Consider the following 27102-nt stretch of genomic DNA (forward strand, 5'->3'; position numbering starts at 1 on the left):
TGATGTACTGTATAAATGTCTGTAGCGTATATTTGTCCCGCATACTAGAAGGCCCCTGAAAACTTTATGGATGTACTCTATATAATTGCGTGTACATAGCGTTTACTTTTCCCGCATACCAGAAGCCCCCCTGAAAACTTTTCTGGATGTACTGTTTAATTGTCTGTAGCATATCCCGCATACCAGAAGCCCCCTTGAAATCTTTTCTGAAAGGACTGTTTAATTGTCTGTAGCATATCCCGCATACCAGAAGCCCCCTTGCAATCTTTTCTGAAAGGACTGTTTAATTGTCTGTAGCATATCCCGCATACCAGAAGCCCCCTTGCAATCTTTTCTGAAAGGACTGTTTAATTGTCTGTAGCATATCCCGTATACCAGAAGCCCCCTTGAAATCTTTTCTGGATGGACTGTTTAATTGTCTGTAGCATATCCCGCATACCAGAAGCCCCCCTGAAATCTTTTCTGGATGTACTGTTTAATTGTCTGTAGCATATCCCGCATACCAGAAGCCCCCTAGAAATCTTTTCTGAAAGGACTGTTTAATTGTCTGTAGCATATCCCGTATACCAGAAGCCCCCTTGAAATCTTTTCTGGATGGACTGTTTAATTGTCTGTAGCATATCCCGCATACCAGAAGCCCCCTAGAAATCTTTTCTGGATGTACTGTTTAATTGTCTGTAGCATATCCCGCATACCAGAAGCCCCCCTGAAATCTTTTCTGGATGTACTGTTTAATTGTCTGTAGAATATCCCGCATACCAGAAGCCCCCCTGAAATCTTTTCTGGATGGACTGTTTAATTGTCTGTAGCATATCCCGCATACCAGAAGCCCCCCTGAAATCTTTTCTGGATGGACTGTTTAATTGTCTGTAGCATATCCCGCATACCAGAAGCCCCCTTGAAATCTTTTCTGGATGTACTGTTTAATTGTCTGTAGCATATCCCGCATACCAGAAGTCCCCCTGAAATCTTTTCTGGATGGACTGTTTAATTGTCTGTAGCATATCCCGCATACCAGAAGCCCCCATGAAAACTTTTCTGGATGTACTGTTTAATTGTCTGTAGCATATCCCACATACCAGAAGCCCCCTTGAAATCTTTTCTGTATAATAATTTATTGTCGGTAGTGTATACTTGTCCCGCATACCAGAAGGCCCCTGAAAACGTTTGTGGATGTACTGTATAATTGTCTGTCACGTATACTTGTCCCGGATACCAGAAGGCCCCTGAAAACTTTTCTGGATGTACTTTTTAATTGTCTGCATAGCGTATACTTGTCCCGCATACCAGAAGGCCCCCTGAAATCTTTTCTGGATGTACTGTTTAATTGTCTGTACTGTATACTTGTCCCGCATACCAGAAGGCCCCCTGAAAACTTTTCTGGATGTACTGTATAATAATTTATTGTCGGTAGCGTATACTTGTCCCGCATACCAGAAGGCTCCCTGAAAACTTTTCTGGATATACTGTATAATAATTTATTGTCGGTAGCGTATACTTGTCCCGCATACCAGAAGGACCCTGAAAACGATTCTGGATGTACTGTATAATTGTCTGTCACGTATACTTGTCCCGGATACCAGAAGGCCCCTGAAAACTTTTCTGGATGTACTTTTTAATTGTCTGTATATCGTATACTTGTCCCGCATACCAGAAGGCCCCTGAAAACTTTTCTTGATGTACTGTATAAATGTCTGTAGCGTATACTTGTCCTGCATACCAGAAGGCACCATGAAATCTTTTTCTGGATGTACTGTTTAATTGTCTGTAGCGTATACTTGTCCCGCGTACTAGGAGGCACCCTGAAAACTTTGTTATAAATAATGCCATTAAATGTGTTCCTGGTGGAACATAAATACTGTAATATTTGTTCCAGTTGGAATATTATTTCGTAGTAGTTTTTAACTGGAACTTATAAAGTGAAGGAATTTCTAAATGACAGTCTCATTGGATTTCTTTTACTTATCGAAAGAGGAATAATCAGGATGATGTTCAAAAAATAAAACTTGCGTAAAAAAATAAACTTAAAGTTAAAGTGTAGCACTGTACGCAAACTCAGAAGTTAAAACGAGTAATGAATTTGTTTTGTATAGGAAAAAGGTAAATCAGGATTGTTTATATTTTGATTTAACAAACTGGTTATATGCAGTTCGAACACACAGGGTTCAGAAGTTCAAATTCTGGATTTTGAACAACATTTCGAGACATTTATGGCAAGGACACGTGTTCCAAACTTTTGTCAACGACATACCAAAATAATCTATCCGAATGTCTTTATGATTTCTTTGTGTGTATCTTTTCAGTATGTTGCTGTCTTCCCTCCTGAACTTTCCACACTAAAAACATATTTTTGGCATATTCTTTAATTTCCAAAAAAATGTTTTTGCGGATATAGACGTAATAGAATCGTAATACAAGTCAATTCGATATGAAACGTGAGAGTTGTCATAAAATAGAAGTTCCTTCATAATATAAGTTCAAAATAAAAAAAAAATATTATTTCCACTGGAATAAATATTAAATTTACATGATATGTTTCCAATGGAATAAATATTAAATGTACATGAAATGTTCCCAATTGAATAAATATCAAATTTACATGATATGTTCCCAATGGAATAAATATCAAATTTACTTGATATGTTCCCAATGGAATAAATATTAAATTTACATAATATGTTCCCAATGGAATAAATATTAAATTTACATGATATGTCCCCAATGGAATAAATGGTATAGAATAGAATTGAGAATGGAAATGGGGAATGTGTCAAAGAGACAACAACCCGACCATAGAGCAGACGACAATATTTGTTCTAATAGAAACATATGTAATGTCAGGAATAAATTACCTCAACTGTATGTGGCAAAACATTTAGTAATTATATATGAACCTCAATGCTCTTTAACTTCGTTCTTTGTTTGACCTTTTTAACTTGTTTGCATTCGAGCGTCACTATTGATTGAGTCTTTTATAGACGAAAAGCGCGTCTGGTATCTATGATGAATTTATTTATGACATTGTTTATAACAAAGTTTCCAGTGGAACTTCTGTTAGGCGGGACACATATACGTTGACAGAGTAACGGCGGTTAAAAGGACAAAACAAAGAGCTGATTGATTGATTGATTGAATTGAATTATTTATTGATGTAACTAATTAATTATTCTACAGAAAAAATTAACAGTGATTATAAATGACGACACCAAAGTAATGTAATAGTAGAATAACAATATTCATTGTCAGTAAAAAAAAATATATATGACATAGAGTACATAATTGATACCACCACACTGCATTTAAAACTGGTAGCTATAAGAAAATGTGGTATGAGTGCCAATGAGACAACTCTCCATCCAAGTCACAATTTGTAAAAGTAAATTATAGTTCACAACACGGTCTTTAACACGCATCCTTGGATCACATCGAACTGCAAGCTATAAAGTTCCCAAAAATGACAGTGTAAAACCATTCAAACGGGAAAACCAACGGTCTAATATATAAAAAAAATGAGAAACGATAAACAATAATGAACTACAGCAACAAACTACAAGCAAAAACTGAACATCAGGTCCTGACTAAGAACAGGTGCAAACAAATGCTGTGTTTTAAACGTTTAAAAATATTTATATAAATATGAAGTTTATTAAAAGAAGATTAAAAGGATTATTAATATTAATCTGATTTTCGACAACTGGTTTTAGAAGTTCGTATACAATGTAGGTCACACTATTTTAATCATCATTTCGTGCGTGTGTTCCAACGGATGCATGTTTGACTTTATGTGTACCGTTTTGGTTTGTTGCTTTCGCATTGTATTCAACTTTCCAGACCACAGATAAAACAAAATTATCCCATGTTTGTCTATTTGAAACTTGTTTTATTACATTTTATAAATAACAGTATTATAAAAAGCTGCAATTTTTTTTTATAAGAATTGTATATGTATGCATTGCAACACATGTTGACTGTTCCAACCTATAGTATAGATGGTGTTTTGAATGTGTACAATGAATAAATTCAACAATATATCATAAACAAAATTATGTTCCATTACAAATAATGTTACCGCCATGTATAGCCGTTGGCTCGGCTATCCCAATAGAAAAATGCATATTTAAGTTCATGAGTACTTTTGGCCCTGTAATAGTTATCAGAGGTACCAGGATTATAATTTAATACGCCAGACGTGCGTGTCGTCTACATAAGACTCATCAGTGACGCTCAGGTCTAAATAGTTATATTTTTAGCCAAACAAGTACAAAGTTGAAGAGCATTGAGGATCCCTATAAACGCCACTTTTTTTTTATATCTGACCTACAACAATTTTAGTGTATTATCAATTGTTCCCAAGAAGAAGCCATATTGTTGTAGGTTGGATGTAAACATGTGTTTTATAGAAACATAAAAAAGTGAAAACAATAAAAAAAAAATAAGTCTTTAGATCAGTCTTATGAAACCTAAGAGATCGATATAACCCACTAATATGAATCATCTAGTAATAAAACTTTGAATTTGCTGTTAAAATCAAGTAAATACCTTAGTAACCATTACTTGGAAATGTCTACCCTAGTGGCAATACGTTATTTGCAAAACACATATTTTGAAGCATTCTTCGATGAAAATCTGGAGAATATCCAATAATAAGTGTGGTGCAACTAGACTGACGTGTGTTCACATATAATGAATAGTCATTAATCCAATGCTAACCCGGTTTGGAAGGTATTTCATATCGAATGTTATTATTGAAGTTTTTAATCGTGCCAAAACTTTAGGGTAGAAATTAAAATTTATTTTATGAGAAACAAAGTAGGCCTTTTAATTTAACACAATGCATTAAGACGATTAATTAAAGTATGGCATCAAATTTTAATCTGACATAATTACAGTTAATCTTTGTATAAAAATGTGCTAAACTTCTTTTTTTCTCCAAACAAGAAAAATTTATCGTCTGTAACGCCACCATGCTCATTATGGGTACAGGTAATTCATTCTATTAGTGTTGAGAAAAGTAAAGAAATAAAAAGAAAAAAAAAGGCAAATTGGTTAAATGTAACCTCGATTTGTTTTTTCTCTATCGATTTATGAATTTTGAGCAGCGGTATACTACTGTTGCCTTTATTTATAGTAACAAATTCTATTTCAATGGATAGTCTAGCGAACACTTATAATGAAGGTGAATTCAGAAAAGCGCGTGGTCGGACGCAGGAAATTAATAAACGTGTTGTTTTAAGCTGGGGTCACACATTCACGATTTTTACTGCCGTCCTTGACAGGACCATTCCCGATTAAAATTTGTCAAAAGTCTGATCAAGATCCTGTGAATCGTGGATGGAAATTCGATTTGTATCTTTCGCCAGGTAAAATTCGACCGAGTCTGTCACGACTGCGTCCCGATTCTACCGAATGTAATCCGACAGAGATCAGATAGTGACAAGACAGTGAACCGACGCTGACGGAAGTTATCCGTTCGAATACTGTCGGCATAATCGGGATGATCAGGTAATGTCGGAACGTAATCCTATCACGGTCCGCTCTATCGCATTGCAAACGGCTTTGTCTGGTCTCAGTCGTATTGTATTCTGTTATTGTCGGGACTTCTCCAGATCATTCCCGTTCCATAGGACACCGTCCCGAATACACAGAACATTGTTAGGAATTCGATCCGATACAGCAGAATCCGTCACGACATAGGCACGATTGTAATCCGACTAGACAAAATCGGCTGAGTTTCCCCGAATGTTACGGGACGCACCTAACTGTCGGGGTGCTTTGCCGAACTATTCGGACCCTTCCCGACAAGTAGGAATCTGTTACGAACTAAAACGACTGCGTTCAGACAATAATAGGACATTCCAGATAATTGAGGATACTAATCCGACTTTTTCAATTTTCGTGTCGTATCGCTGTCTGATCTCAAACGGGAGCAATAATCGGCAATGTGTGAACCCCGCATTAAACTTTTTATAATGATATCCACAACTGAAATTAATAAACTTTTGTAATATCTTAATGTAAATAAATAAACTAATCAGTTTTATGTCATGTAGGCATTATTAGTTCCCGGTAAATGAAAAGGAGCACTCGAAATAACATAAATTCCAAAAAACATTTATACCAGCTGAGTAGTTCCTGTCAGTTGGACATAATATTCAAACGGCTATGCAATTTGTGTAACATTTTTCATTTTAATCATGAGTTAAATTAAATTATGGAAAACACATTTTTGGGAGATACTTGCTTTATTTATTTTAAATCGGTTTTAATATTTACAGAGTATATTCTTTCTTAAAGAGACCCTCTGGCATATTTTTATTTAAACGATATTTAAACCACCAGACATGATCAACTTTATAAAACAATATACTAAGAATCGGAAATGATAATATATATATATATATATATGTGCTACACATATCTATACATTACCGAAGTTTTTCTTTTCTCATCTTTTTAGTGTGTCATGATTCACTTGAACTTCAGTTTAAATCCAACGGAAGCTAATTTTGTGGATAAAACTTTGTGTATAAGATTTAGACCATAATCAAAACATTTTAACATTATATATGCAAGAACACATATGTGTACTTGTGAATTAAAAAAAAATGTCTATTTATCAACTAATACATTATATGTATTGTAGTTTCCGTTTCAATACATGTACTGTTAAATTATATTAATTTTCACAGGTGTTGGGTCTGCAGCGACTCTGCTTCTTGTGTGTATAGCACTGATGATGGATGTCTCTCAATCAGGAGGTTAGTTAATAATAGCAGTAGTTTGAAAACTTAGTTTGTAAATTATATTTTTATAAGAAAACATCATATATCAAGAGTCAATAGCACTCTTCAACTTCCTACTTTACAATGCTTTTTTTGACATTTCCATTTTTTTAATTCGAGCATCAATGAATAGTCTTTGATAGACACACATACATGACTTTAAACTTTAAAGCCTTGTGTCTATGATGAGTTTATTTACCAGTTATCATGACTTTAAAGCCTTGTGTTTATGATGAGTTATTTACCGGTTATCATGACTTTAAAGCCTTGAGTCTATGATGAGTTTATTTTCCGGATATCATGACTTTAAAGCCTTGAGTCTATGATGAGTTTATTTTCCGGATATCATGACTTTAAAGCCTTGTGTCTATGATGAGTTTATCAACCGGCTATCATGACTTTAAAGAATTGTGTTTATGATGAGTTTATTTACCGGCTATCATGTAGAAAGACTATAAGGTGACAATCGGTAAACTACGGCTTCAAAACACGATAATTATTGAGCTGTCATATTTTCACATCATAACAGACAGAGAGAAAAAAAAAGATTATACGATATGCTTACATAAAAAATGATAAAATCGTGCACAGAAGACTAAGTTAATTATATATATATGTTGTGTATAAGTTATCATTTTGTACAAATTACAATTTGTACAAAAAAATTGTACAAATTATAATTTGTATTTTGACAAGTGCCTGTACAAATTACAATTTGTTCAAAATTTGATGAAAATTCACTTATAGCTTATACCCAGGACAAACTGTTTTTTTTTTAAAGCTGTTTAACTTCTTTACCTTGCAAAAGTTGAAGCACAAGAACCGATGATGTAAATTAACATGCGTCTTTAAGAGCTTCAGTTTAACTATAAGACATAAATAACCTGTGAAAATTCACACTGCTTTTCGTACATGTGGTACCCAAATTTCAAGATTCAACAATATAACGCCTTAGATATTTTGAGAACTTTTTTGGACACGATAACACTGAGGAATATGTATAATGACATTAACCCAAAACAACAAGTTCTTATTATAAGTTATTGTCTCGTTTTCTTATCAAGATATAAAAGTTTCAAATTTCATCCTCTGACCAACAATGCCAACCATGTTTACACAATTACATCAATTGAGTAAATGACTAGAAAAAATGTAAATAATAATACATCGGATATTTAGCATTGGAAAGTTATTAGAGCAATTGACCAAAGGTAATTGGCCATTGCAAAGTGTCGAAGAAGAGATAAATGTGAAAGTCAAAAGATGAAATTCCTGATGCTTTCATTCACTCACCAGCTTAAATGAATGATAAAGAACTATATACATAAGATGTACTGGTTGGTCATTAAATAACATGTGTATCAATGCTTTTCCCTCGAAAATCAATATTATAAATTGTTGTACAAGTTATAAGTGAATTTTCGTCAAATATTGTACAATTTGTAATTTGTACAGGCACTTTTTGTACAAATAATAATGTGTACAAAGTCAAAATACAAATTATAATTTGCACAATTTGTTTGTACAAATTATAATTTGTACAAAATGATAACTTGTACACAACATATACATGCATTAGTTCAATAATTAGATAAACATTATTTTTCACCAATCACTCGTTTCATATGACTTTAATTAACACAATTCCGTAAAAGTATTTGATCAAATCCAAATAAGAAAGGAAAAGTACTGTTATTGCTGCTCTATGTGTTTACTTGAAAACAATAATCTCCGTAAAATACTGTCAAAAACATTCTTCTAAATAGGAAAAAAGTACACAATAAATGCCTTCATATATTATCCATATCAACCCTATGTTGAAGATAATAATCTCTAACCTTATCGGTCGTCCCACTCTCTTTATCCCCCTTCTGTCGTCCTACGCTCTTTTTCACCCTTCTGTCGTCCTACTCTCTTTATTACCCTTCTCAGCTCTTGTGAAGACTTTATGCTCGTAAAGTTTGCAATGCTCACTATCCTAAAAGTTTTAGTTTGAGGCTTTTAGCTGATATTTTACGATATCAATGTGTAGAAACCCCTATAATCTATGCACCTCTGGATACGAGAGTTTCTCGCTGCATTGGCGGCCTTCGAATGTTGTCTGCACTTTGGTCGGGTTGTTGCGTCTTTGACACATTCACCGTTTTCATTCTCAATTTTATATTAAATTTTAACGTTATCAGCTATGTTAATACCTCACTACTCTATCAATAAACAATCCTTGCTTGGTCTATCAATGAGGCAACATAACTGATGATGCATCTCAATCTATTAATCTTTGAAACTAGGTATACGTTATGAATTCAGAAAATTATCCACAGATATTCATGCTTTCCCCCCGAAAACTTCAATACAACGTTGATATAACAAACCTTTTTTTTTCATTCGGAAATCATGTTATAATGTTTAGGTTAAGATCATTATATACGAAGGGATAAAGAATGAAAGTTTGAATTCGGTAGCGTCAATGCTGAAAGATCATGAAACTTATGTTGAAATATCAAAATTAGAAAATCGATTGTGCCATTCAAAATTGTCTTTACCGCTGTCATTTTAAATGTATAGTTATATTTAGTAGTGATATCAGATTATACAATGTATGATGTGACAACTACTGGTGAAATCTGTGTATTAAAGTATGCGTGTCATGAACGTACTATATTGTTAGATAATTTATAATTTGTGTCGTGCTTTCAGCTCCTGACAACAGAGGAACGTTGTTTATTGTTGCCTTTGGAGAAAACAGTAACAAAAATTTGGACACAGAACTTTTTGTGACCACTTCTCGTACCACAACGGTAAATGTACACGTGACAGCACCGCTTTATACCGCACAATCCATTAATGAGCAATTTACTGTCACTTCTGGAATCGTTAAACAGCTGGCTTTGGACAATGATTTAAGAATGTTTGGAACAACAAAAAGTTTTAAAGGTATATTAACATCAATAATCTTTTCAGTAATACCTACATGTACATGTAGAAGATGAATTATAGTATCCAGTATTATTTCAAATAAATTATTAATAAAACTAATAATAATAATAATGGAATGAAAAATAATTATGATTGATCCATATCATTTTCATTACCATAAAATTCTTTTCCTATAATCCTTTCATACTGATGGTTAAACTAGAATCAAATTAAACACAGCAAAATGGTTGGAAAATGTATATCCACTGTGTATCCTTGCTGTCTGAATGAAATGGAGGTCATATGATGATATCATTGCTTTAATCATAATTTTGTTCTAGGTATTCAAATATCAGCGGATGATGATGTTATTGTTTACGGAGTAAACAAGGAATACTATTCTTGCGATGCTTATCTGGCACTCCCGATTGACGTACTTGGTGACGATTACTACACGGTTTCGTGGTACCCATCATCATATAAGTGCCAGATTGACATCATTGGTGTTGAAGATAGTACCACAGTTAACGTGAAGATTTCATCCCACATTGCTAGCGACAAAGTAACATTCAATGGTCAGTCGTATTACAGCGGTGATACACTAACAACAAGTCTGCAGAAATATGAAGTTCTTCAGTTACAATCAAGCGGCGATTTGACTGGAAGTAGAATTCAGTCTAATAAACCGGTTGGAGTGCTAGGTGGAAATCAGAGAACAAATATTGGTTCTGGAGGGTCCTCTGATCACATTGTAGAAATGTTACCACATGTAGGTACATGGGGCAAAACATTCGTCACTTGTCCAATTCCTTTAAGAACAACTGGAGACTATTTCAAATTCATTGCTAGTGAAGATAATACACAAGTGAAAATTTCCGGAGGTTACAGTTCTACATTTACCATCGCAAATAGTGGAAAATTTGTACAAAGGACAATCCCATCTGGAGTATACACCAAGGTCGTTGCAAATAAACCAATCACTGTATATCAATTCTGCTTGAGTGAACAATCGAGCAACGAAGAATCTGACCCAATGTTGATGTTGATACCTCCAATGGAACAGTATGGAGCAGATTACACCTTCAGCACACCCAAATATTCATACGGGTCATACAGCAGCAAATTTATGTTTATCGTCAAAGAGAGTGAAAAAGCTGGTTTACTGCACAATGGTGTTGCATTTCCCGGCTCAACTTCATATCACAGTATAGCAGGAACAGATTATGTAGCCGGCTACATCGCCATTCCAGAAGGTTCTCATGTTGTAAGACATAGTTCACCTATTTCTATTTTTGGTGGCTACCTTTATGGCCAGGCCAAGTATGAAACCTACGGCTTTCCAACTGGTATGAGGATGGCACCAATCAACGAAGTAAGTAAACTATTAATCTGTATATCACGCTCGAATGAATAATTTTTCTTAGTAAGATCATATTCAATGTGACGTAAGTGTTATCACGATAAAGGATATAATCTAATCTTATTAGAATTGTATAACCAGACTGCTTGCTGGCTATCAGATGAAGATTCGAGTCTGTATACAGGTTAACAAATTGATGACTCAACAAGAATATAAACTATGTTACAATATTGAGTTCGGTGTTTACGGTTAGAATACCTTTACCAAAGTACACAAACATGATGATAAAGAAATACATGTAACTCTTGGATTAATTCATTAACCATTATTACGTTTTTATATGACAAAAACTCTCTTTGACACGTAAATACAAAGTCTCTTATTGGATTAAAAAACATACATTTTAAACCAAACGATAAATATATGGGAATATAAAACTAAAAGATAGAATTATTAAAGTCCGAAAGATGAAAAATGGCATGCGTTTTGTCCGATCATAATTGCGCCATTTGTCCAGAATCACGTGATTTAAATTTAAATGCATGACATTGTCATTCACGATGTGAATAGTTATTGTTGTGTTTGTTATTGCCCGAACTTTTGTGATTGTTATTTCTGAGTTATTCGAGTTCATACTTTGTAGTTCTTGCAAATGTCCTTAAAATCAAGTTTAATTATCATTGTCTTATTTGATATATCAATGCTTATATTCGTAAGTTCCAATTGTCTTGTTTTTGCAATTACCTAAGTGATTTTGTATGCTTTTTTGTCGAATGCTTTCTCATTTTCTTTGATAGTGTTTTCCTGTGTGATCATTCTAGCGTCTTGATTTTGATTGTTTCACGTACAGATTATTGTTCTTCTGGTTATTCCATGAATTTAAATGTATGGTTAAAACTTTCGTCCTCCAATTTTGTTCTTACACTTTCAATTTGGTCCGTTAGAATTTATTTACTGATAGTTGAAATGAAGACAGTATTCCCGGCTTTTCTGAATGGAAAGTGTCCGTTTTCGATCTAAACAATCTTAAGGTTTTTTTTTAAATCCATTTCTTTATTCTTGATTGATTTGTATTGTTAAAATTTTCTATTTGTGTAGAAATTGACACAGTTTGAAGTTCACACTTATAAATTTTAACTCAGTTTACAAGAGTGTACACTGACTGCCAAGCATAATGTCCTATTTTCTTTTTGGTATAAGAAGCAATTTGAATTTCCTGCAGCTCGCACGTTTTGATGGTGTTTATGATTTTTTTCCACAATTTCCTCACATTATGATGAATTCCCTTCTTCCTAGATTAATAAAATACGGTGACCAATTTTTTATCCATTGTGGTCTGAAGAATATCCATAATAATCCACTGTATTTAATAAAACATTGTCCATTTATGAATTGTCCGACTTTGATGTCTGACGGTCCTTTTCGGGCGTAATTTGGGACCTTTCAGCCATTTAAAACTAGAACGGCCCGACTCGGAATGTTTTTAACAACTTCAAGATATAAATTATGATAATTGTGACTCAATAGTCGGATCAATTCTAGATGTTAAAATTGTTTGCTAAACTGATCTGTTATGCTAAGAGAATTATCATTTTTGACTTTTATCAATCCAAAAAAAAAGAAGCCAAAAAAACAAAAAAAAAGATAGAAAGTTTCAACCGTACACTGAAGTGGCATTATGAGACATGTTTAAATTATAAGATCAGTATTTGAAATACGTACTATATATATCCTTGTACTAGGTTTTTTTTTACATACATAACCTTATGTTCCCGATTAAAACACTAACCAAAAAACAGATGATGTATATGAATATTAAATACTTTCATAGATTTGTGTACCAAGTGCAACAGTTGTTGGGGATGGTATAGATAACGATTGTGACGGATTGATTGATGAAGAGTTGTGTACAACTGAGAATCAAGGTCAAGGTAAATATATCTTTATCAGTGTTGGAAATTTCCAAGGTAAAACATCTTGAATAGTAGCCTCACGTTTATTTCAATCTCAGTATGCAACAATTTCCAAAAGAGACTGTCTTATTTTATTGTGTTCCTATCTATGTTCAGACATTGCTCCGTATTCGTCCTCTATTTTGAATTATTATGTTAAAACAATCCATTAATGCTTGAAGGGTAGAGAAACCTTAACACTAGAAATGAATAGTTAACTTGCAAGTTGATTTTTTTCCTCGCTTTTTTAATATATAATCTGATCGTTTTCTGTATTTACTCTGCCTAAATATGGTACTATTCTGGCATAAAGATGAAATCATAGGTAGAATGCACGAATTTACCATTTGTTCATGTAACTTTGTTCTTGTTAAAAAAACTTCGGATATAGAAAGTATATATTGCATTAGTCCATATTTAGACGAGATATTCAATTGTAAAACTGAATATGATGTCGATTTCCTTTCAATTATAAAATGCATAAGACTGCACTTACAGACTGTCAAATTTATTTCAATCAAAAATGCATAAGACTGCACTTACAGATTGTAAAATTTCTTTCAATTATCGAATGCATAAGATTGCACTGAACGATTGTAAAATTTCTTTCAATTATATAATGCATCAGACTGCACTTACCGATTGTAAACTTTCTTTCAATTATAGAATGCATAAAACAGCACTTACCGATTGTAAACTTTCTTTCCAGATGATGATGGGGATGGAGTAGCTGAAGAAGATTGTGCAACACCATCACCAAGTAAGATATTTCACCATCACAAAGTAAGATATTTCACCATCATTAAGTAAGATATTCCACCACATTCATATTAAACAAAAAATTATCAGCTAGTCCTTTGTTTTATCTTACAGTAGTAAACACTAATACCATCATGGTATATTTTATTTCAAATTTTACTGCTTCTTTTCAAATTTGTTTAAAACTGAAATCAAAGGGGCAATGATAATGAATTCAAACACCCTTCACTATGTTGACAACATGAAGGGGGTAACATTGAGGTCAATGATATAAAGTTGTGCATCACATTTAAAAAAAAAAGTAACAACTATGTTACAATTTCGGACAAGAATCAATAAAAAATCAGTATGTCTTGATCATGATATTTTCATTTTGAACAAAGGTTAATTATTTGTGACACATATTATTGGAAAGTATTAATCGTAGAGCTAATAATATCGGATCTTCTTATATATGTATGCTCTTCTAGTATCCCCGCATGTCTTGTCGTTTTTATGTCTATAATCATGTCTTACAATAGTCGTCCAATAAAAGGAAGTACTGCCGAAAAGAAATTCGCAAATTACAGTTCAAGTCGAGTAAAAAGGAAATGATTGTGTTTGATTAAAAATTATAAATCCTGGAATTTTTCAAACAGTCTTTGTTATACTGATAATAAATCTTGAAGGGTCACAAATCCTTAATGTTTCCATACAACTTATAACAAAGGTAGTCTATAATTGGTTGTTTTAGCATAAATTCCGCAAAGATTTTGATATAGATTTGAAGAGGATATCAAATATTTAGATTATGAGCTGCTAATCTTGTATTTTAGTTAATGGAAACTGGGCAACCTGGGCTTCATATGGCACCTGCTCAATCTCGTGTACTGCGTCTGGTTCGTCTGCATCTGGAACGAAAACCAGAGTAAGAACATGTTCAGATCCAACTCCAAAATATGATGGAACTCAATGCACTGGTGATAGTAGTCAGAGTGCTTCTTGTACCAGCTCAACCTACTGTCCAAGTAAGTTATCATTAATAGTCATCCTAAATACATGTTTCCATAAAAATATATCACTGGTTTTCACTGTGAATACTTTTTAATGTTCATCTGAGATACAAGTATGTTAGTTAATAATACAAACTTCTGCATCGGTTCACAAAAACTAAATCATATCAGACACAACGGAGTTTAAGTTGTAACTGTCTGAACGTGAACTGGTTGATCAATGAAGACAAGTTTTATATGCGTTGGTATTAAACAATTTGTATACTATACTGCAGTTTTTCATAGTACCGAACAATCATTAAAGTCATGTGAAACTTCTAATAACAAAAAATTGATGCATATGTTATTTTTATGACTAAATACAATTGAGAATGGAAATGGGTATGTGTCAAAGAGACAACAACCCGACCATAGAAAAAACAACAGCAGAAGGTCACCAACAGGTCTTCAATGTAGCGAGAAATTCCCGCACCCGGAGGCGTCATTCAGCTGGCCCCTAAACAAATATATACTAATCAGTGATAATGAACGCCATACTAATTTCCAAATTGTACAAAAGAAACTAAAATTAAAATAATACAAGACTAACAAAGACCAGAGGCTCCTGGCTTGGGACAGGCGCAAAAATGCGGCAGGGTTAAACATGTTTATGAGATCTCAACCCCCCCCCCCCCCTATACCTCTCGCCAGTGTAGAAAAGTACACGCATAACAATACACACATTTAAAATTCAGTTCAAGAGAAGTCCGAGTCTGATGTCAGAAGATGTAACAAAAAAAAACCCCAAAAAAAACAAAATGACAATAATACATAAATAACAACAGACTACTAGCAGTTAACTGACATGCAAGCTCCAGACTTTAATTTAACTGATTGAAAGATTATGATTTCATCATATGAATATCAGACACAATCCTTCCCGTGAGGGGTTTAGTATCATACCATCATAACATATATGAGAAGAACATAACCTACGTCATACCAACAACTGGTTTTTGAATAAATGTGTTTAGTGCCGATGCAAAGACCCTATAAGTGAATCGATATTTACGGCAAAATATGCAATCTTTAATGACCTGACAACAGTATCGTAACTATATCCCTTCTTAATAAGTCTATTTAAAGGTTTTGTTAGTTTCTGAGGTGAATACTGACATTTTTGTGCTTTATAAAGAATATTTCCATAAAAAATTGGATGTGAAATACCTGAACGTACAAGAAGTCTGCATGTTGAGCTATATTTACGAATGATGTCCTTATACAGATGATAAAATTTAGTAAATGTTTTGACTAGTCTGTGATATCGAAAACCCTGGTGTAATAATTTGTCAGAAATACATACATTTCTCTCGTCAAAATCTAAAACATTGTTACATACACGGCTAGTTTTATTATAAAACTTATGTACATATACTGCTTTCTTAAGAACATTCTTTAATTTGTCTGAATTCAAAAGAAATTTTGTTTATTTGAATTATTGGCATCCCAGACAATAATTCACCGCCATGTTTTCCGTATGCAATGACCTCAGCGTGACCTTTCTCGTAAAATTCAAGTGATCTCAATACGCATTACTACGTCGTCGAAAAAATTATATGTTATTTTACATGTTATATACTTGCTTTCCTCAATTTCCATGCATCTTTGTTGGTTTTTAGGTGACAATCGGTCAACCTCGACTTCAAAACACGACAATTAATTAGCAGCCATATTTTAACATTAAAAAGGATCGCGTGAAACAAAACAATGCTTGAAAATGATAAAGTCGTGCACAGAAGAATAATATTATGATAAATACATGCATTGGTTCAAGAATTGGATTAACATTATTTTCCACCATTCACTCGTTTCATATGACTTTAATATCAAAGCTATAGTACAGCTGATGTGGGTGTCCCTTTATATGGCAATCAGTTTCTTAATTATGTTAAAATATCAAAGTAATCAGTGATTGTGGAATTTTTTTTTACCACGGTTTGATAGTTATACAATACTAGTACATAGAGTATGTACCATTGTTTTTAAAATCTATATTATGTTGTCAGTAAATGGAGGATGGAACAACTGGGGATCATGGGGATCTTGTTCTGTGACATGTGCAAGTGGAACACAGACAAAGTCAAGGGCCTGTAACAACCCATCTGCAGCTCACGGTGGTGCTGATTGTAGCGGTGGTACAACGGCGAGTCAAGCCTGCACACTGAGCGCTTGTCCAAGTAAGTATAATGATTAACCTATTACTGGTATTATATCTGTAAATATTTTATTTGCTTTATTGGCAAATAAACTATTGTATCATGTATAGCTAGTACAAAAATCTTATTTCCGGATGCTCGGTGATTGTTATTTGTTGATGTGGTTCATAAGTGTTTCTCGTTCTTTTATAGACTAGACTATTGGTTTTCCTGTTTTTATTGTTTTGCACTAGTCATTTTGGGGCCCTTTATAGCTTGTTGTTCAGCGTGAGCCAAGGCCCATGTAGAAGACCATAGTTTGACCTGTAATAGTTTTCTTTTACAAATTACAAATTATGAATTGGATGAAGAGTTTTCCCGTTGGCACTCATATAACATCTTAGTATGTAAAAGCATTCTATTATTATATTGTAATGACAATTTTAATCAAATGTGCCTAGCTGAAAATAAAAGAAGCATGAGACGAAATCTAAGATACAAAGTGGACAATCTAAGGTCACGAAAGAATGAAGACAAAATAACAGTTCACAAGACAATACATCAAAAACTAATTTTAAGCAGTACGAACCCAATTAAAAAAAAAATGTAATTTTATAAAAATAAATTCATAAATGTTTCAACCCCAACCCCAATATATATACATAACCCTTTGCTCTTCAAAACTAACCCTTTGAGCTACTATATACATATTTGCTTTATCATTTAATCTTATTCCCATATATTCTGAAAGTACTTGATACAAAATATGCAGTATTGCAAAAGAACCAAACGAGAGCGTGGAATCGACATTAAATCTATAATCCTGTTTTTACATGCATACTATTGTTTATGCCTTTGTTACTTAGATGCTTTTGAGTTTATATGCCTTTGTGCTTATGTGTGTATTTGAAATAAAAACTTTTATCAAATCATTTTTCTTATTCATGTTATTACAATTCGTTCAAAATAAACGTACCTATTTCCCAAATTAAAAGTGCGCAAATCTAACGTTAACAGTCAGCTTTTACTTATCGTGTGGTCCTTGGAGTTATCTTACCGAAAAAATATATATTGGTAATATTTTGCTATCAGTTAATGGAGGATATACTTCATGGACATCATGGGGCACGTGCAGTAATACATGCGGCGGCGGAACTCAGGGTAGAACTAGAAGTTGTTCGAATCCTTCTCCTCAACATGGTGGTGCAACATGTTCAGGATCAGCATCAGACTCACAAAGCTGCAACACTCATAATTGTCCAAGTATGTTGAAACTAATCTACTAGAAAATCTTTGTACAATCCATAACCAAGTGAATTTTTACTCATTACAATATTAAGGGATACGATGATTTCTTTATTGTACATTAAAAGTAGTCATAGGGAATAATCTTTAAAAAAAAAAGACATATTCCACTATTTTTATTTCATTTTTGATTTTATTTTGAAATGTTAACATAAGTTGAATCAATTCTGATAAGAAAAACAAAACCATTTTCTTTTTACATTGAAAAATGTCAAAGCTAAAATGTTTATTATAACACAACATGTGTTATTTTTTCTTATAAACATCGTTCAATTACTGGTTAAAAAGTTTAAAGGTTTAAATGATATATTATACTTTAATGTGATAATTGTGTTATTATTTTATCAGTTAATGGTGGGTATACATCGTGGACATCATGGGGTACGTGTAGTGTAACATGTGCAGGAGGAACTCAAGGAAGAACCAGAAGTTGTACAAATCCTGCTCCACAATACAATGGTCTATCATGTTCTGGAGCATCATCAGACACACAAAGCTGCAACACTCTTAACTGTCCAAGTATGGATTAATCAATTTTGTAGTTACCCATCAGACGCACAACATCGAATCAAGTTTGTGTGTTTTGTATTCTACGTGTGGTTCGTTTGATTTCGGATCTCATATTTGACCATATTTCTCTTCTAAAATTTTCATGTTCAAAACGCAAGGCTTTTGAAAATATAAAATCTAACTCTAATCAATGTAGTGATTGAATCCGCTTATAACTCTCTATTAAACTCCTTAGTATAATCGTCTTTTTTAATCCATAAAACCTTCTTAATTTGTTTAAAAATAGACTGTATGATGGGGTTTTCAGAACATTAGGTATTTTGTCAGATACAATTTGCTGTTCAATTTACTTATGAGCAACACAAAATATACTCTCATTTTACATTTTATTTGAGGAAAGTATTGAACTAAAGATTTTTATTAAACTATACCACAATATTTGAGTTATTCTCCATGTTTCCTTTAGCAATTTGTTTTACCCTTAACAATCCCGTCAACTATTGTATTATACAACATGTAGCTTGAATACAACTGTAGTGACATTCCCCTTTTTATTCAATTTTTTAACATAACGATTGATGCTATATTTTGGAATTGTAAAATGAAATACTCCTGTGTTTTTTTCAATTTTTTTTTATTCGTTCTAACTTCTCATATGGGTCAATATCCAAAATTTAACTCAAAAGTAGTGCGTTGACAAAACATCATAAATATTGCACGTGCCATTTTTAACAAATGGTTGAACTTTACCATTTGTGCTGATTTGTAGAGAAGAGAACCATAGAATAAACGGAGTGTCTATTCGTCCGGCTAGCCGGACGAATAGTTAAAAATCTCTATTCGTCCGGCCATCCGTCTGCGCATGCGTAAATCTTTAATATCAATCAAATTGTCATGTGACGCGGAAAGTGTTCCGGATGAGGTGTCGGATAACAAGCGCGCGTATGCAATGGATCGGAGAGCGTGATTTATATTTAAAGATGTCATTACGAAAGCAAGAGAGAATGTGTATTGCTTTTAACGAATTTCTATAGGAGTGATTGAAGAACAATAGCGTATACATGTTAACTATTAGGAATAAGCGTGAAATCAAAGTGAAATCAGAGACATATAAAACAATGGTATTATATGTCTCTGGTGAAATTGATGATTTCATGATCCCCAATTTACCTTATGGAAGCAAAACGAATTCGGAAAAAATACTATATTAAACTTGCTTGGATGCATTATTTTTAAAGTTATACTACAACGAAGATCTATCAACATGCACTGACATGCCTGGACTGGGAATATGACACCAGGGTTTGGGTATTCCCCCTTCTTTCTGTTGTATCATATATACATTTTTTTTCTAAGAAAAATCTAGCGAAAACTCAATACTACTTTTGGGGACAGGTTACACGTGCCTACCCTTTTCTCTGATTTCCTATAAATTAAAAATCGCAGGACAATTTAAATGAAGAATCGTGCATAATCATTTGAGGACCTTACTTTAACCAAACTTCACAACAATAATATATTTAGGATCTTTTAGAATCATAGATGTCCAATGAAGCCAATAATCATTTGCCCGACTATTTACCTTACAAGAAATTCATAGGCAGAACAACAAAAGAGAGAATAATGTTTGTCCCCCCCCTAAACCACCTCCCCAAATTCCTTTAAAAAAAATCTGAATCAAATGTTAAGTTTAGTTTTTTTTTTATTAGAATGAGTTCTTTTTCATAAAACGATGATAGACAAACTATGTTAAAACTACCCATGCTTGATCTATCTCCTTCAAAACACGAGGTTATAACTTCATCATTATATTTTTGGCTGGACAAATAGCGAAAAACCGTAAAAATGCTATTTCTCCGGCTTGACTGTGAATTCACATTACTATAAGACGTGTCACGGTACTTTTCTATCCCAAATTCATGTATTTGGTTTTGATGTTATATTGGTTATTCTTATCGGATTTTGTCTAATGCTTAGTCCGTTGCTGTATAGTTATCAAAGGTACCAGGATTATAATTTAGTACGCCAGACGCGCGTTTCGTCTACATAAGACTCATCAGTGACGCTCATATCAAAATATTTATAAAGCCAAACAAGTACAAAGTTGAAGAGCATTGAGGATCCAAAATTCCAAAAGGTTGTGCCAAATACGGCTAAGGTAATCTATGCCTGGGATGTGTGTGTTACATTTTAATGTTGTGTCGTTGTTCTCCTCTAATATTTAATGCGTTTCCCTCAGTTTTAGTTTGTTACCCCGATTTTGTTTTTTGTCCATAGATTTATGAGTTTTGAACAGCGGTATACTACTGTTGCCTTTATTTAGACTATTTGTCCGGCTAGCCGAAAGAATAGCTACTGCCTAGAATAAACGTATAAAAACAACAGAGTTATCAAGTGTATACTAATAACTTACTTTTCAAGAAGTTATTTTGTGAAAAAGATTTTTGACCTCGAGGATCCGCATCCCCAAAGGCTTTTCTGGGTCGGCTAAATAAAGGTAACAGTAGTATACCGCTGTTCAAACTCATAAATCAATGGACAAAAAACAAAATCGGGGTAACAAACTAAAACTGAGGAAAACGTATTAAATATAAGAGGAGAACAACGACACAACACTACAATGTAACACACACAGAAACGGACCAAGCATCAGAAAAAATCCCCCGAGAATAACAAATATAACATCAAAACCAAATACGTGAATTTGGGATAGACAAGTACCGTGACACGTCTTACCGCAATGTGAATTTACACCAAAAAATAAGAGAAAACAAAATGACGGAAAAATGAATCTCACTTTGTATCCCCTATATTTAACCACGTATGTGAAAATGTCTCAGCTTCAAAACAAATCTTCATACACATCTAAGTTTACGATATGGGCAGAGAATTTGAGGAAAAGGCTAACATTACCGCCTACCTAAAATGAATTGCGCATTTTTACCCATATCAGATATTAGCAAAATGTTCATACAATCTACTGAATTTTCGGGAGTGGTCTACAAATTTAGTCATATTATGTATTTGATTAAACAGGTTTAATGAAAACATGAATCATTAACGTGTCGAAATAACTTTTTAATATTTTTGTGTGAAATGATTTCAGTAAATGGTGGATATACCTCCTGGACATCATGGGCTACGTGTAGTGTAACGTGTGGTGGTGGAACCCAAGGAAGAACCAGAAGTTGTACAAATCCTGCACCACAATATAATGGTCTATCGTGTTCTGGATCAGCCTCAGACTCACAAAGCTGTAACACTCACAATTGCCCAAGTATGTTTAAACAATTTTTGTAGGAATGAATCAAGAAGTAAATCAAACATTTTTTAAAGAAAAAGTAATTTCATGAGCAGCGTCTATCACATGATATAATAAATATATAATCAAATAAACATAAATGATTTTGAATGATAAAGCGAGAATTCCTTTGCCCGTTATTGTAGATTTCAGATCAATGCCTTTGCACTTTTAAATGATTATTTTGTTTAAGGATGATATTTTCTTTTCGCATAGTTAATGGTGGATACACATCATGGTCCAGCTGGGACACTTGTACTGTTACATGTGGTGGCGGCACTCAGGACCGAACCAGATCCTGTACCAATCCTGCACCACAATATGGTGGATTACAATGTTCAGGAGCTGCATCTAGTCAACAGTCCTGCAACACACATCATTGTCCAAGTAATTCGAAACTCATTTTGTTGTCATTTAATTTTAAGATGTTATGATGGCCTTTCCGATGTTTAAATTGTGAACAGTTTGATTGCTGCCTCATTGATGGTTATTTTATATCACATATATCTACATATTCATGCATGTATAGAAAACGTCACATATTAAGACGTATAAATATGTGTTTATATGTGGTTGTGTAAAACCAATTTTAGTGAGGGTAAAATGCAACAACGGATCTCTTTAGGATCCATTGTGATACGCATTGAGAAAATCTTATTGAAATAACAAATGTATCTTTATACACAAACTATGATCAGTAATGTTAAAACTTTTTCGAAATGGTTTGAATTGTTGTATATTTGTTTTTAAATTGTGTGTTTTCATCAATTAGTATTATTATTTGCGAGTGTGTCATTGGCCAAATCGCATGCATGCAGGTATAAATTTTAATGAAAATCAATTAAAACAAATGACTTGTAAACATTCTTGAGATGAGATTGATGCTTTTTCTGATATTAGATTAATATACTTGTTCTGATTCTCAAACCTCAGTAACAGTTTCATTTTTGACATCCTTTAAAGTTATTCTTTCATCAAATCTGACAACAACACATCGATTAATTTTAAATCAGTTTTTGACAATACATCAGAATCCCAATGCAGTGAACTCTATTTTTTATTTTTTCGTAAAACTCGAAAATTTGTTGATTAAAGTGAAGAAAATGGGTTTATCTGCGAAATAACAAGGGCTATTTTTCAGTTGACGGTGTATGGACCAGTTGGAGTGGTTGGGGAACTTGTACCGTATCATGTGGTGGTGGAAGTCAAGACAGGACTAGGTCTTGCACAAATCCAGCTCCCCAGTATGGTGGTGCTGACTGTGTTGGTGTCACGTCAGAAACACAGGGCTGTAATTCACAATTATGCATAAGTAAGTTATTCTTTCAAGGTAAAGTTTAAAGTTATACTTTCTTCTTATTACATTTATACGCATCTAACTTGCAGAGTAAGAGAAGAAAATTGAAAAGCACTTTACGCTAACGTCAAATCACGTTAACTTTAAATGAAATCCTGTAATTATTTCAGTTCTATGCTTATCCTTGGAAAGTTTAAGTTGCAAATGTATAATATGATTTGTTGAAATATATGTGTATAGTTTGTTAAAGTGTCACCGGGGAACTGGGTGACTTGTAGGGCGTGTAACAAGAGCCTGACTGAATGGCCTCTTGTTACTGAAACTGTGTGATGCACCTGATCACACAACGAACGATTGCTGTGAATAGCAATGAGAACTTTGAACTCTAAAACTCTGGTGAAACCTAACTTTTGAGACTCTGGAACTAGCGATGAATAAACCAATAATTCAGCATGGAATACTAATACTTTTATTACAGATGGACTGTGTTCAGTGTAAAGTCCTGAGTCCAAATCTTGCTTATAAAAATTATAAACAAGTATTTATACACAATTGAAATGACAAGTATAGACATAACAAATAACAATTAATTTGAGTAATATTGTTCACTGACAAAGATTAAACTATTTTTAGAACTTGAAGAATAAATATTAAATGATTATCTGATTAAGACAATTAAGAACATACATTATGAATAAGGTAAAATGTCACTAATTAGCTAACAGATTGAAACATGGCACTCAATGTCCAAACTTAGAATTAAATTGCATATCAAAGCATGTTGATTTTAAGTCCTGGATATGTAAAGTAAATAGAAACGAAATTATAAAATAAAATGAATTATAAAACACAGAGAATTAAAGTCTTAAATATAAAAATTGAGAATTTTAAATTAAAGTCCAACATAATAAACGAAGCTGCTTTTTGCACTGTCACAAAAAAGTCAAATAAAACATTCATTCGCAAATACACTGAAGTATAAAACTACGTTTTTTGAAATAAGAATATAGAGATTCTTCCTTGTCCCGCATGGGTTAGATTGGTTGTTTGGCAAGGGTCAAGTGAGTTTTTTCAGTATTAAACCGCAAATTTTAGCACTATTGACTTTTTGTGACGGCCAGAATTTATTGATGGATAATGCCGGAGTGCCTGGAGAGAACCACAAATACTAGACAGGAAAACTAGTGCACTAAGATGTTGACATGAACATACCTGTCACGTGCAGATTGTACTCATTACCTCTGTAAATTTTTAAAACTTTGTTTAATAGCTTCCTTGTCAGATGTTCATCTAAAAAAAGAAAATCATCATAGGAAACGCAAGCCCTGGAATATTATATCAACTAGGAAATATATACTAGTACTCTATAAGTAGACGCTACTGTGATGTTGCAACACTTTTTACATTTGAATAAATTCTACATCTTTTCTCGTAGTTGATGGAGCTTGGTCAACTTGGGGATCCTGGGGAGGCTGCTCAACAACCTGTGGTGGTGGTAAATACTCGAGAGCAAGGACCTGCTCTGACCCTCGGCCACAGAATGGTGGATTAGCTTGCAGTGGTGATTCAAGTGAATTTGGTGATTGTAATACTAATGCGTGTCCAGTTGCGTCTTCTGGACAATACGTTCAGGTAATCAGAAATATTAAAAAGCAGTGTCAATTAAACATTGGGTCAGAAAATAGACTGAAAAGCACAACACGGCGTCAAAAATATAGCATATACATTTTATGCGCACAATGTGAAAACAACCCTTATTATTTAATTCTAAATTAACTGTTTATATATGCATGAAACTTATTAAATTGCATCAATTACCTTCTATACATTCTCTAATATTACAATAAAGTTTATATGAAATAAAAATATTAGTTGATTTAGACACAAAAATAATATTTTATTGTCTGATTAAGACACACGTTGACGATAGATAAAGTGTCTCAGCAATGATTTTTTTTATTTAAGAATAGTATATCCATGATATAATCGACTCGACATAACAAATAAAAAAAACCACAATGTGTAATATCCCTTTTGCCTATATTCAGCTATGTCCAAGTGGTTGGTTTACCTGCTCTGGAGGTAGTGTATCGTGTATTGATGAAGCGTTTGTTTGTGATTGTGAAAAAGATTGTGACGATGGAAGTGATGAGACTACAACATATGCTACCTGTGATGCTAATGTGTTGGCAACGTGTCCAAGTTCTGCACATAGTAAGTGTAGTATGATACTATTATCGAAGTGTTGTTACATATCATTTACAATGAATGGTGCTACAGCTTTCAACTTCCACGAACTGATTAGAAGAGGAATTAAATGTTTTGTTATTTTATTTTCACTCACTTAAATCTTATACAGTCTTCCGACAATTTGTATGCTCTACAAATACGTTTTTTTTATTTTTTTCTTCAATTGAGTGTTTGAGTTCTAAAAGAAATACGCATGTCACATTTTGTTCACTGTCCTCATTTATGTGATTATTAGTTGTACTTTAGTGTTCAAGCTCTTGCCACAGTAGAAGTGAGACACCGTCAAAGTGCCAATCAGTAAGGTTATTCTACGATGAGCTCTGGTTCTAACACACTGTATTCCGTTTTTAATTGTAATCAATTAAATAGCATTTTGAAAGGCCCCAATTTGAAAAACTCAATTGTTTTAGTTAAGAGACTTCAATTTGAATAAGAGGTGAACAACGATGAACTTAACATTTTCAATCACTGGAAAAAAATAGTGTCAACGTTTTTGGCATCAGTAAGTTTTTGACAGTCTCAACTGTGACCATGTTTTGACAAAAATAAGTTGTCAAAGTGTTGTTTCAAGAACAAAAAAATAAACCAACAAACCAACAGTAAATAGTTCTCGTAGAACATTTCGGAAAAAAAACTTCATGGTATTCAATAGTTGAATTGTGTATAACACCAAAAATAAGTTAGAATATAGAACAAGTTGCTAATCAAAACATCCCAGTATAAATAATATTGTACATGTACAAGAAAATGTATCCTTTGTTCATTAGAAAATATAGTCTTCCAAAAAGTTAAATATTGAAAGGACAAATATGCGGATTTAATATAGATCTAGCAATATAATTATTTATTTTAACTTTTATTTCAGTGACCGCATCTTTCCCGTTGACGACTCTGCTGCTAACTGTTGTTTCAATTGTTACGGCATGGTGTGTGTTGAAGATTTAAATATAGACAGTTGGTCAACTGACCAGTCATACACAGCGCAAATGCAAGCCATCATTGTTGTATATAAACGTTATCAATTCCATCATAATTCCATAACAAAAACATCATTTCGTTTGTTATTTGATTCCTGCTGTTCATGTTGTTATATTCGTTTTATCATTATTCGTTTTTAAGCGTTTATAAGTGTGGTTGGCAATTTATTTTCATAGTGTCTTTGTATATTCTGAATAAACAAAGTCTACAGTGAATTTGTTTGAATTGATTTAGTGTATGGTTAACGGATAATAATCATATTGATTTATGGGGAATGTAATCTTTAATTGTTTTGTCTATTTATACTTAATCTGTTCATCATTATTTTTTTGGGGACGGGGGGGGGGGGGGGGGGGGGGGGTATGTTGTCCATTCTTCTAAACTCTCCAAACCAAAATACAGACCCTAATGTATATGTATTGTATCAAGAAGCGATTCGTACTATAATAAAACATGAAGTGAAAACTTCAATCATTGATAAATGTCAAATACCAAATGAACTTTTGACAGATATTTTCAATTTAAA

General features: G+C 33.2%; 1 protein-coding gene across 2 annotated transcripts; it reads left to right on the top strand.

The window, feature by feature from the left end:
* The first annotated feature begins 4925 nt into the window (after positions 1-4925).
* LOC139488822 (uncharacterized) lies at positions 4926-26791 on the top strand. 2 transcript variants are annotated; one of them, XM_071274758.1, is made up of 16 exons: positions 4926-4983; positions 6690-6758; positions 9480-9716; positions 10040-11070; positions 12890-12989; positions 13720-13770; positions 14585-14776; positions 16807-16977; positions 18028-18198; positions 18589-18759; positions 21857-22027; positions 22268-22438; positions 23193-23363; positions 24784-24980; positions 25397-25562; positions 26464-26791. In XM_071274758.1, exons 1-16 carry the CDS (start codon positions 4965-4967, stop codon positions 26541-26543), a joined length of 3168 nt encoding a protein of 1055 aa, XP_071130859.1. In that variant the 5' UTR covers positions 4926-4964; the 3' UTR covers positions 26544-26791. The 2 variants fall into 2 exon arrangements, with proteins under 2 accessions (XP_071130859.1, XP_071130861.1); XM_071274760.1 differs by lacking the exons at positions 18028-18198; positions 18589-18759 and having other exon boundaries at positions 26464-26645.
* Positions 26792-27102: the final 311 nt, after the last annotated feature.

Source organism: Mytilus edulis, chromosome 9 (genome assembly GCF_963676685.1).
Source record: "Mytilus edulis chromosome 9, xbMytEdul2.2, whole genome shotgun sequence".
Taxonomy (NCBI): Eukaryota; Metazoa; Mollusca; class Bivalvia; order Mytilida; family Mytilidae; genus Mytilus; species Mytilus edulis.